Source organism: Petromyzon marinus, chromosome 35 (genome assembly GCF_048934315.1).
Source record: "Petromyzon marinus isolate PM22_M1 ecotype Great Lakes invasive population chromosome 35, UKy_Petmar_22M1.pri1.0, whole genome shotgun sequence".
Taxonomy (NCBI): Eukaryota; Metazoa; Chordata; class Hyperoartia; order Petromyzontiformes; family Petromyzontidae; genus Petromyzon; species Petromyzon marinus.
In genome coordinates this window covers 6245811-6258994 of record NC_133701.1, presented here as the reverse complement: position 1 = coordinate 6258994, position 13184 = coordinate 6245811, and the positions used below count along the sequence as shown (strand labels likewise).

The window sequence follows — 13184 nt, the reverse complement described above, 5'->3', positions numbered from 1 at the left end:
GAATTGAGAAAAAGTGAAGGCAAATACAGCCAAATACAGAGGGGATATGGGCAGGTATAACCGTAGCATATAGGAATTCAGCACGATGTTGGAATTCAGATCAGTGATTGCAGATTTAGTGGTAGTCATGTGGAGTGATTTTCGGAGGACAGGACTCACTGTTGGCTCATCGATCAAGCTGCCTTCGATCCTGAAGCATATTCAGTTAAAATAACGACTTAGAACTCAAATTATAACAAAAAATTTTTTTGTCAAATCACAGCAAGGTCCCACCGAGATTTGAACTCGGATCGCTGGATTCAGAGTCCTGCGTACTAACCATTACACCATGGAACCAACTAATGAACACGGGTCATTACACAAGTGAGAATTGAGAAAAAGTGAAGGCAAATAGAACCAAATGACGGCGGGGATCTGGCCAGGTCTAATCGTGGCAAATAGTAATTGAGCACGATGTTGGAATTCAGATGAGTGATTGCAGATTTAGTGGTTGTCATGTGCAGTGATTTTGGGAGCACAGCACTCAGTGTTGACTAACAGTCAGGCTGCCTTAGATCCTGAAGCATATTCAGTTAAAATAATCACTCAGAACTCAGGATTCTAATTATAACAAAAGTACAAAATAAATATTTGACAAATTAAGGGAAGGTCCCACCGAGATATGAACTCAGATCGCAGGATTCAGAGTCCTGAGTGCTAACCATTACACCATGGCACCAACTGATGACATATGCTCATCACACCAATGAAAACTGATGAAAAAGAGAAGGAAAATAGAACCAAATGACAGCGGGGATGAGGCCAGGTCTTATCGTGGCAAATAGTAATTGAGCACGATGTTGGAATTCAGATGAGTGATTGCAGATTTAGTGGTTGTCATGTGCAGTGATTTTGGGAGCACAGCACTCAGTGTTGACTAACAGTCAGGCTGCCTTAGATCCTGAAGCATATTCAGTTAAAATAATCACTCAGAACTCAGGATTCTAATTATAACAAAAGTACAAAATAAATATTTGACAAATTAAGGGAAGGTCCCACCGAGATATGAACTCAGATCGCAGGATTCAGAGTCCTGAGTGCTAACCATTACACCATGGCACCAACTGATGACATATGCTCATCACACCAATGAAAACTGATGAAAAAGAGAAGGAAAATAGAACCAAATGACAGCGGGGATGAGGCCAGGTCTTATCGTGGCAAATAGTAATTGAGTACGATGTTGGAACTAAGATCAGTGATTTCAGATTTAGTGGTTGTGATGTGGAGTGATTTTGGGAGGACGCTGTTGACTCATCAATCAGGCTGCCTTAGAAGCTGAATCATATCCGGTTAAAATAATAACTCAGAAATCGTGATTTTAATGATAATAAAACTACAAAACATTTTTTTAAACATGGCTTGCTCCCACGGGGGTTTGAACTCTGATCGCAGGATTCAGAATCCTGAGTGCTAACCATGACACCATGGGACAAACACCCATGGTTGCAGAACGATGCACTCTTCCTGCAGTAGTTTCTGTCCCCATTTTGTAAACATTGTTGCTGAGCCCTGAATCAACCTGTAAGTCACAAACAATGCATAAGAGCTCAGTGTGTTGGGCAACCATGATTCACTACAAAATTCCAAAGAAGAATAGTTCATTTGTGGAAAAACAAAAAAATCAAAGTTTCAATGCCCATTGAGCTATAATGCTCTTCGTCAAGGGCGACATGGCCTGAAAATTACATTCTATACAGGATTCAATCCATATTACTAGGAATGTCGTAATAAAAACACATACCTGGTTCCACCATGGAACCACCTGATGAACACGGGTCATTACACAATGAGAATTGAGAAAAAGTGAAGGCAAATAGAGCCAAATACAGCGGGGATATGGGCAGGTGTAACCGTGCTCTATAGGAATTCAGCACGATGTTAGAATTCAGATCAGTGATTGCAGATTTAGTGGTTGTCATGATGAGTGATTTTGTGAGCACAGCACTCACTGCTGACTCAACAGTCAGGCTGCCTTAGATGCTGAAGCATATTTAGTTAAGTTAATAACTCAGAATTCAGGATTTCAATATTAACAAAACTACAATATAAATATTTGTTAAATCACGGGAAGGTCCCACCGAGCTTTGAACTCGGGTCACAGGATTCAGAGTCCTGTGTGCTAAGCATTACACCATGGAACCAACTGCTGACCTGTGATTATTACACAAGTGAGAATTGAGAGAAAGAGAAGGCAAATAGAATCAAATGGCAGAGGGGATGAGGGGAGGTGTAACCGTGGCATATAGGAATTCAGCACGATGTTGGAATTCAGATCAGTGATTGCAGATTTAGTGGTTGTCAAGTGTAGGAGCACAGCACTCACTGCTAACTCAACAGTCAAGCTGCCTTAGATCCTGAAGCATATTCATTTAAAATAATAACTCAGAACTCTAATATTAACAAAACTTCAATATGCACCTTTGTTAGATCACGGGAAGGTTCCACCGAGATTTGAACTCGGATCGCAGGATTCAGAGTCCTGAGTGCTAACCATTACACCATGGAACCAACTGATAACCTGCACTCATCACACGAGTGAAAACTGAAAGAGAAGGAAAATAGAACCAAATGACAGTGCGGATGTGGCCAGGTATAATCGTGGCATATAGTAATGGAGCACGATGTTGGAATTCAGATCAGAGATTGCAGATTTAGTGATTGTCATGCGGAGTGATTTTGGGAGGACAGGACTCACTGTTTACTCAACAATCAGGCTGCCTTAGATCCTGAAGCATATTCAGTTGAAATAATAACTCAGAACTCAGGAATTTAATATTAACAAGACTACAATATAAATATTTGTCAAATTAAGGGAAGGTCCCACCGAGATTTGAACTTGGATCGCAGGATTCAGAGTCCTGATTGCTAACCATTACACCATGGAACCAACTGATAACCTGCACTCATCACACGAGTGAAAACTGAGAGAAAGAGAAGGAAAATAGAACCAAATGACAGCGGGAACGTGGCCAGGTCTAATCGTGGCAAAAAGTAATTGAGCACGATGTTCGAATTCAGATCAGTGATTGCAGATTTAGTGGTTGTCATGTGCAGTGATTTTGGGAGGACAATGTTGACTCATCAATCAGGCTGCCTTAGAAGCTGAATCATATTCAGTTAAAATAATAATTCAGAAATCGTGATTTTAATTATGACAAAACTAATAGAAACATTTTTTAAACATGGCTAGGTCCCACTGAGGTTTAAACTCTGATTGCAGGATTCAGAGTCCTGAGTGGTAACCATGACACCATGGGACAAACACCCATGGTTGCAGAACGATGCACTCTTCCTGCAGTAGTTTCTGTCCCCATTTTGTAAACATTGTTGCTGAGCCCTGAATCAACCTGTAAGTCACAAACAATGTATAAGAGCTCAGTGTGTTGGGCAACCATGATTCACTACAAAATTCCAAAGAAGAATAGTTCATTTGTGTAAAAACAAACAAAAATGCAAAGATTCAAAGCCCATTGAGCTATAATGCTCTTCGTCAAGGGCGACATGGCCTGCAAATTACATTCTATACAGGATTCAATCCATATTAATAGGAATATCGTAATAAAAACACATACCTGGCTCCACCGAGACTTGAACTCGGATCGCCAGATTCAAAGTCCTGAGTGCTAACCATTACACCATGGAACCAAATGATGAAATGTGCTTATTACACAAGTGAGAATTGAGAGAAAGAGAAGGCAAATAGAACCAAATGACAGAGGGGATATGGGCAGGTGTAACCGTGGCAAATAGTAATTGAGCACGATGTTGGAATTCTTCAGTGATTGCAGATTTAGTGGTTGTCATGCGGAGTGATTTTGGGAGGACAGGACTCACTGCTGACTCAACAATCAGGCTGCCGTAGAAGCTGAATCATATTCGTTAAAATAATAACTTAAAACTCAGGATTCTAATAATAACAAAACTACAATATAAATGTTTATCAAATCACAGAAAGGTCCCACCGAGCTTTGAACTCAGATCGCAGGATTCAGAGTCCTGAGTGCTAACCATTACACCATGGAACCAACTGTTGACCTGTGCTCATCACACAAGTGAGAATTGAGAGAAAGAGAAGGAAAATAGAAACAAGTGACAGCGGGGATGTGGCAAGGTCTAATCGTGGCAAATAGTAATTGAGCACGATGTTAGAATTCAGATCAGTGATTGCAGATTTAGTGGTTGTCATGTGCAGTGATTTTGGGAGGACAGCACTCACAGCTGACTCAACAATCAGGCTGCCTTAAATCCTAAAGCATATTCAGTTAAAATAATAACTCAGAACTCAGGATTCTAATTATAACTGACATGTCCCATTGAGATTTGAAATCTCGCTCACAGGATTCAGAATCCTGGGTATTTACCATTACACCCACAGTACCAACACACTGGCTGTACCCAGCCAATGTCTGACCATAATCTTCTCATCAAAATATTACCACACATTCAGAAACAAATAGCGTTGTTCATTGATTAAATACCATAACAAATGACACTGATTTAAAAACAATTAAACTCACAGCTGTAACGTGAACATTAAAAAAATATATTTGCAGGTGCCACAAAGACGATGTCAGATCGTAGGATTCACAGCCCTGAGTGCTAATAACCATTACACTCTGGAACCAGCACACTTGCCCTACTAACTTCATAATCTCTTAAAAGCAACCACTCAATCTTAAAAAAAGTTCGAAGCAGCATTATTGTATTATTGATTTAATACAATTTATTGAACCCACTCTCGTGTTGACTGTGTAATAAGCTTTCTGTGTGAAGGTTCCATGGTGTAATGGTTAGCACTCAGGACTTTGAATCCTGCGATCCGAGTTCAAATCTCGGTGGAACCAAGTGTATTTTTACGTTGCAATAAATACATCTCCGTATGTAGAATTCAATCAATGTATTAGTTCTTGTTTGAAAAATAATATTTCTTTGAGTCCAGTAATTTTTCGTGAAATTAATAGAGCTCTTACACGAGCTGATTTAAATGCTACAGCTCTATGGAAGACATCGTTACCGCCTTGAGTTTTCACTGCATAATTATCAGTCTCTACCAAGCATATAATAGGATTCATTTTTCAATAAGATTTACTTTAAACCTCAACAAATGCAAATGATTTAGCAACTATGGACTAGACTTCCAGGTGCAGCTCTTATGCAGAAAGCATAATTAGAACGACTTTTCTGTGGTGCCACGGGGATTCTATTAGGGAGGGTGGATAATATGGATTTTTGAGGTTGTGCATCAGAGGAGTTTCACTGTCATTTTACTACAAGTCAATTAGCCGTTTACAAAATGCATTGTTTGATCCTACCAAAGTTTGTCCTTGGTTCGAGGGATTTGGAGTTCTGAATAATATTTTTAAAATGCATATATTTAGCCAGGCTCTGACCGAGACTTAAACTCAGACTGCAGGATTCAGAGTCCTGAGTGCTAAACCATTACACCATTGAATGCACCACAGCTTAGTTCACGATTTCTTAGCAGGCGCCATTTTCTAGTTCGCCTTTAACGTGGCACTGTAAAGTTCACGGCCTTCAGACAAATAAAAGTCTTTACTGCACCAAGTCCTTGGAAGGGCTGAAGCTCTGCATGTTGGTCAGTGATTAATCGATTCAGGATTTTATTGAGAACACTTCATTGGTGCAACAAAAACAAAAAAAACCTCCATCGTCAGCGGCCACGATCTATCCACCGCTGTGATGAAGAAATCCGCATAGTTGCCGCAAATTAACATCGGGTGAAGAAAACAATCCATTGTGGAGCAACTATCCATTTCGCGCCTGCATGCGTGATTATTTAATCACTCCATGTTCTCGGGCACTCAAAACCTGAGCCAGCACACTTCGATTTAATTTATGAATGTACTGCCTCCTGGTCATACGATTACACAATCATAAAACATTACCAAATGTGTGTATAACGTGCGTGCTAAACCCACTTTGTCTCTCAAAGTCCTGAGCCCTAACCATTACACCATGGAACCACCACACAACCTGTATGCATTATATATAGTGGACACTGTGAACATCACTGCCTTTTCGTTAATACGATACTTCACTTTTTTCCTAAGAGAGCCTCACCAAGTCTTAAGACTCCCCATACAGAAGTGTTTGGTCAGTGACATGAAGCCAGACGAGTTGGGGGAGAATGCTCAAAGCTCAGCACCGGTTGGATTCAACTCATTGTAGTGATGCTGCCATCTGCTGGTCACCTTAACAAGCACAATACTAATATCGATTTTAAGTTTTCGTGACTGCAGGGATCCGCACTCGGTAAAGTCACGTGGGTATAAAATTAAATAAATTAAGTCACCACGTGACTTTGACAGAACGCCTGGACGACGTCGTGACTTTGCCGAAAGAACCAAAGAGTAAGTGCAATACATCCACTGCACATCCGAATACGCTACAGGAAACGAATGTTGCCCAATAACGAATTCAACAAGCCGAACAAGCGCGAGCCTCATTTTCCAACGACTACGCCAATTTCTCCAACTATTATTCGTCGAGAATCACAACTGGCAAAAAATATATATTATTCGCAGGTCCCACCGAGATTTGAACTCGGATCGCAGGATTCAGAGTCCTGAGTGCTAACCATTACACCATGGAACCTCCACGCTTGCCCAGCTGATCAGGCAACCCCGTGTGATCAATCAAACTCGAAACGGCAACTTTCCACTGACACGGTGGCCCACTTGATCTGGGGCCGTTGTCCAGAATATATAATACCAACTAGATAAGCAGATAAGAGGTCTCCTTCATATACACTCGATAATCGTACAGATGGAACGGGTGGGAGTCCCAACATTTGCTGTACCGACTTCTCTTGGCGTTCCTGATTATGGTACCTCGACGCCCACGGATACCTGGACATCTGTGAAAAGGAGCTTCATAGCTCATCGGATTCCCACAGTCTAAATGAAAATTCTGATACGGAGTTTCGCAACATCACCACACTCGCGGCCCCCACAGTGCTGGATTGTATTATTTTGTGTGCGTAGCCACCATCGCGTGGCTAAAAAATATATACAATTACAGAATACAGAAAGGGGCACTGACGTTTACAAATAACTAATTAGAGAGCACATGCGGCACGAGACTCAATTTCTATTCGGATTATTGAATTCAGAATTAAAACTTACACAAATAAAAAAATATATTACTCCAGGTCCCACCGAGATTTGAACTCGGATCGCAGGATTCAGAGTCCTGAGTGCTAACCATTACACCATGGAACCGCCACACACTGCCGGGCCGATAAGCCAACCCCAGTGTGTGTGTGATCGATCAAACTCTACGGAATCCATTCATTAACGTGGTAATACTTTTCATATGGGGAAAAATAATTCGCCTCTTTGTGGAGAATATAAATACCGCGCGAGAAAATAAAACTATTTCTTACATAACCCATCGGTTATTTCAGCAGCATTGTTTGTTATGAAACAATGCTGCTGAAATTATACACTCCCAGAACTCTGTTAGACCATGGACTGCATAAGATACAGGTAAGTTTTTCTTGGAGGATATTTCCCAAGTACTTTGTTAAGATTCTCAGCAGGCCCCTCCCTGCATTGGGATATTTCACCGTGAATCAGTTTCCTTTAATCAGCTCGGTGGACATGAGACATTACTTACTTTAGTCCAACTATCGTTGAGTGTTCAAAGTGTCTAACAAGTGAGAGGAAACAAGACGATTGTTCGATACTTAGAGAAAACTACTCATTGCTGGACCACAATAGACTCGGTGCATCGCTGTACTGCCATCTCCTGGCCATATTTAAACGTACAAATGCTGCCCATCCTTAAACATTCAATAATAATTTGAACTTGTAACACGCACAGTGATTGCTCACCCTAGAAGAGAACGACTCCAAAGCAATCACGAAACTCAATGTCTATTACGATTATTGAATTAAGAATTGCTACTTACCAAAAAACTGCATTTACAGGTCCCACCGAGATTTGAACTCGGATCGCAGGATTCAAAGTCCTGAGTGCTAACCATTACACCATGGAACCGACTGATGACCTGCGATTATTACATAAGAGAGAATTGAGAAAAGAGAAGGTAAATTTAAACAAATGACAGAGGGGATATGGGCAGGTGCAACCGTGGCATTTCGGAATTGAGCAGGATGGTGGAATTCAGATCAGTGATTAAAGATTTAGTGGTTGTCATGTGCAGTGATTTTGGGAGGACAGGACTCACTGTTGACTCGTCAATCAGGCTGCCTAAGAAGCTGAATCATATTCAGTTGAAATAATAACTCAGAAATAGTGATTTTAATTATGACAAAACTACAAAAAACATATTTTTTAAATACGACTAGGTCCCACCGAGATTTGAACTCGGATCACAGGATTCAAAGTCCTGAGTGCTAACCATTACACCATGGAACCGCCACACCTGAGGCACGGATTATACGATCAACACCACCATGGATTCAATCTCGAATTGCGGCTTCGCTCGTTACGAATCATGATTCTGTGTCTTGCATTGGGACGCTTGGTTAACTCTTTAAATGAGTATTGTACATTATTTGGCGATGGCCTTCAAATGAAAATCAGGCGACGTTTCAGGCTATGGAGAAGGGCCATTGCCCGAAACGTCGCCAATTATTTAAGGTAACAGTGGTATTCATATTCTTGGTACTTTCGGTAAAGTCACGTCGAAGGGAAACAATAACATGATAAAATAACCAATAATATGAATCCCTGCAGTCACGAAAGCTTTAAATCACAACAGTGGTATTGACAAATGTATTGCATTTTTTTGGTCTATTATTGAGTGTTTGGAAAGTCAGATGGAAGCACCACTCCCAAGTACGTATGGATATGGAGAAAAACACTCAAAAGGTGAACACTTGAATCAAAGCACATTGCTGTGCTGCCCTCTCCTGGCCACCTTAGCACGTGCGATCTATTCACCACGAGAAAATACATTCACAGGCCAGGAAGGGCCCATCCATTTAGTCCGTACGCATGGATGGGGGAGGGGGGTTAACCCAAATGCGTTGGCTTGCGTATGGGGGGGGGGGGTCTGCTGATAATGCACGCATAGAAAACGGTGGGGGGGGGGGGGGTGAAGTCTCGATAATAATTTGTCTACATTGGCCTTCAAATGAGTTAGATAGTCCAGCGGTGGACTATCTGTTTGCTTAATCACGTTAATATGAATCCTTGCTCGTTTCCGCGTGGATTAAATATCGGCCGTTCTATAGGATTGGGGGGGGGGGGGGGTGCGTCAGGCGTACGTACGCAGTGGGTGGGGGGGTAAAAAGTTCGCGTGCGTACAGGGAGGGGGGAGGGGTCAAATTTTTTACAGATATTTGCGTAACTACTAAATGGATGGCCCCAAATTAACTCGAGAACAAAAAGCACCACTTTCAACTCAAATTATTCCTATTTATATCATCATGAAAAAAGCATTCTTTCCACTTCTAAAAAATAAGTAAAAATATAGTAACTTGCCGAAAAATAAAATAAAGAAAAATTACCGGAAGGTCCCACCGAGATTTGAACTCGGATCGCAGGATTCAGAGTCCTGAGTGCTAACCATTACACCATGGAACCGGTACGCCCTGACACCTTCACGCAGCCTTAAGTAGCCTACGCCATGCGCATTCGCGTCTCGCATAACTCTGCTAGGTCTTTTAAAAACAAATTAAAGTCGATATAACCAGCGCGTTTCCTCGTCGCCTTTGTTAAAGACGCTCAGCCACCACCCGGCGAATGAACTGGGACACGTCATCGGCGACGTGCTTGCGGTGACCCGTATGTTTCAAATTACGTCATTGCAACTGAGTTACGTCACAAGCCTGCCCGTGTGTTTAAGCACATGGACGTGACGTCATCGCAATAATTTAGATTGACGTAACCGTAATCAGGTAAACGATTGTCACCCAGGGTTACACTGCTCAGTATTACACGAATGACGTCACCTTTGTTTGCACTCGGCTGGCGTGGTCACGCACGCCTACATAATTAGATTAATTCTAGATTTAAAGCTTTCGTGACTGCTAGGATCCATACTCTTTGGTTCTATTTATTTTCACCTACGTGACTTTACCCAATAGAACCAAAGAGTATAATTAGATTAATTCAAATTTTGATTTAAAGCTTTCGTGACTGCAGTAATTCATATTCTTAGTTCTTTGTGTTGGTTTAAAAATAAAACCAACACACCAGAAGACGACCGTTTGTGTTATGATCGAAACGTCGTGAGAATTTTTATTGTTTTATATATATTTTATTATTTTGTTGTTTCCCTTCAACGTGACTTTACCGAAAGAACTAAGATTATAGATTAATTCAGTGAAGGGAAATAATTTTCTAACATCAGTTACACAATAAGTAATCCGATGTTATCCACTGCTGGATGAAGGCCTCCCCTATAACCATCGCTATGACGTACTGGACATCTGCGAACAAAAACAAAGAGCTTCATAGCTCATCGGATTCCTCCAGGATAACTAACGATCCGGTGGAACAATCCACACATCTACTCGCCGGACGTGCTCTCGGGCACTCAAATCCTCAGCGCGTTTAGAGATTCAAGACCACCCTCTGCTCCTGGCAAACCTTCACAATTGTAATGTTATAATAAATCATCATCGGCCATGGTCAATCCACTGCTGGATGAAGATCTCCCCAAAGCCTCTGGCGATACTGCGATGCAATACAAAATAAAACATTGTTGACATGTACTGCACGCGAACACACATTCCATGGATTAGATCGAATTGCTCCATCTCCCAGCTTTACCTCGCATTATAGAACGACGGAAAACTATAACAGTAACAACAATCAGCAAGAACAACAATCACCATTCGCCACCAGGTGGCGGTGACGTTACCACGCCGCTTGTGCCAGGCTAGGTGCAATTTTGAGTCCGCGTGAAGTGTCGGAAGGCTCGCTGGCAGGAAGTCAAGGAACGGACCTCAACAACACACACACACCAACACACTCACAACAACAACACACAACAACACACTCACACAACAACACACACCAACAACACACATACACCAACAACACACACCAACAACAACACACTCACACAACAACAACAACACACACACACACACCAACAACAACAACACACTCACACAACAACAACAACAACACACACACCAACACACTCACAACAACAACACACACCAACAACACACTCACACAACACACAACAACACACATACACCAACAACAACACACACACACCAACAACAACACACACACCAACAACACACACCAACAACAACACACACCAACAACAACACACTCACACACCAACACACTCACACAACAACACACTCACAACAACACACACACACCAACAACACACTCACACAACAACACACTCACAACAACAACACACTCACACAACAACACACTCACAACAACAACACACTCACACACTCACACAACAACACACAACACACTCACACACCAACAACACACTCACACAACACCACACTCACAACAACAACACACAACAACACACTCACAACAACAACAACACACTCACAACAACAACACACTCACACAACAACACACTCACACAACAACACTCACACAACAACACACTCACACAACAACACACTCACAACAACAACACACTCACAACAACAACACACTCACAACAACAACACACTCACACAACACACTCACAACAACAACAACACACTCACAACAACACGCGCGTCGCGTGGCCGCGTGCTTCACGGCGACTGCTGAGACACGCACTGGCAGCCAGTCCAACGCGCTGCCTGGTTGCCGGGCGTCCCGCTCCTCCTGTGCTGGTGGTTCCATCTCCTCCCGTGGTGGGGCTGGTGGTTCCGTCTCCTCCCGTGGTGGTGGTTCCGTCTCCTCCCGTGCTGCCGCCGTAAACCTCCTCCGGTACGCGTCCCGCACGCCCAGCAAACTGGCGAGAAGAGCGCGCTCCAAGCGCCTCCACTCCGGCAGGCTCGCCTCTTGCCCCGCATCGCTCTCCTCCTCCTCTGCCATGGATAAGATCACTCGCTGCTGCTGCTTGCTACTGCCGCTACCCGTAACAACCAACTACTACGACTGTGGCAAGCTGCTACCACCGCTGTTGCTTGAATTGACGACTACAGGGGAGCTGCTGCTGCTGCAACACGTAAAACACTTCCTGCTGCTCGAAGCGACAACAGCTATCAATGACAGCTGACACCAACTGTTGTTTGCTGCTGCTGCTGTTGCTGCATGGACCGAACTACTGCAACTCTGCTGCTACCTCGCTCTTCCTTCTACCGGTTGAACCGTACCCCGCATTCGCATCCGCGCACGCTGCTTCTGTAGCGGCGAGTGCCGTGACGTCGTCACGCGCGGGCACGCCACGTGACGACGCCGCCGCCTCCACGTGGCGCGCGGGACCCACGAGTGACGTCACCCGCCAGCTCCACGCTAAACACGTGGAGCCCGGGGTTCCATGTCACTTTCACGTGCAACGGTAGTTGGGTGGGGAACGCCCGGCCCCGCCGGCCGTGTGGGGCCCGCGAAATCATTTGGTCTGTTCCAGCCATCACATTAGGGGGGGGGGGGGTGAGTTAATTCGATGTATGACCAAATATAACAGGCTAATTTTTAAGTTGATAATTTTACGTGGCCCGCGAATGATGTTATAAATATCCAAATGGCCCTTGGCAGAAATAAAGGTTCCCCACCCGTCTTAAAGCTGTCATGACTGCAGGAATTCATATTATTTGGAGTCTTTCGGTGAAGTCACGTAGATTGGTTCAAAAATAATGAAATCAACAAAAAAAAACTACGACGTTTCGATCGCAACACAAGCGACCGTCATCTGGTGGAAAAAAAAGGGAAGCCACTAAAGGCGAGCTGTTTTAAAGGGTTAAAATGGACGTAGCGCAAGCGTCCTGGTATCAGAACGAAGTGGGCAGGGCACAAGTGCCCTGGGACCAGCACAAGCGGAGATGGTTATGTTAATGTGAAATCAGGAGAAGGGGAGCCGCATGGGACATGGAGACATTAACAGCTTGTGTGCTACGTTTAATGCAGGGGCAACACCGCAGGAACTGGAATTGCTTGTCCCATCTTTAGTAAAGTAAAACTAACATCGGAAGGTGACAAGAAGGAAACATGATAGCCAGTTGTGACTT

At 43.2% G+C, this 13184-nt stretch overlaps 1 protein-coding gene and 10 non-coding genes across 11 annotated transcripts in view; 1 reads left to right on the top strand and 10 right to left on the bottom strand.

Moving 5' to 3' along the window:
* FBXO4 (F-box protein 4) overlaps positions 1-12411 on the bottom strand; it is a 93136-nt gene extending 80725 nt beyond the window's left edge. Inside the window, exon 1 of the mRNA XM_032966163.2 lies at positions 11791-12411. Coding sequence (XP_032822054.2) covers positions 11791-12051 — 261 coding nt within the window. The 5' untranslated portion in view covers positions 12052-12411. The remainder of the gene's footprint in view (positions 1-11790) is intronic.
* On the bottom strand, positions 265-336 carry TRNAQ-CUG (transfer RNA glutamine (anticodon CUG)). The gene has a single exon. It is a non-coding gene; the product is annotated as a tRNA-Gln (tRNA).
* On the bottom strand, positions 2112-2183 carry TRNAQ-CUG (transfer RNA glutamine (anticodon CUG)). The gene has a single exon. It is a non-coding gene; the product is annotated as a tRNA-Gln (tRNA).
* TRNAQ-CUG (transfer RNA glutamine (anticodon CUG)) lies at positions 2479-2550 on the bottom strand. The gene has a single exon. It is a non-coding gene; the product is annotated as a tRNA-Gln (tRNA).
* Positions 3996-4067, bottom strand: TRNAQ-CUG (transfer RNA glutamine (anticodon CUG)). The gene has a single exon. It is a non-coding gene; the product is annotated as a tRNA-Gln (tRNA).
* On the top strand, positions 4815-4886 carry TRNAQ-UUG (transfer RNA glutamine (anticodon UUG)). The gene has a single exon. It is a non-coding gene; the product is annotated as a tRNA-Gln (tRNA).
* TRNAQ-CUG (transfer RNA glutamine (anticodon CUG)) lies at positions 6586-6657 on the bottom strand. The gene has a single exon. It is a non-coding gene; the product is annotated as a tRNA-Gln (tRNA).
* Positions 7212-7283, bottom strand: TRNAQ-CUG (transfer RNA glutamine (anticodon CUG)). Its single transcript has one exon. It is a non-coding gene; the product is annotated as a tRNA-Gln (tRNA).
* On the bottom strand, positions 7993-8064 carry TRNAQ-UUG (transfer RNA glutamine (anticodon UUG)). Its single transcript has one exon. It is a non-coding gene; the product is annotated as a tRNA-Gln (tRNA).
* TRNAQ-UUG (transfer RNA glutamine (anticodon UUG)) lies at positions 8374-8445 on the bottom strand. Its single transcript has one exon. It is a non-coding gene; the product is annotated as a tRNA-Gln (tRNA).
* TRNAQ-CUG (transfer RNA glutamine (anticodon CUG)) lies at positions 9547-9618 on the bottom strand. Its single transcript has one exon. It is a non-coding gene; the product is annotated as a tRNA-Gln (tRNA).
* Positions 12412-13184: the final 773 nt, after the last annotated feature.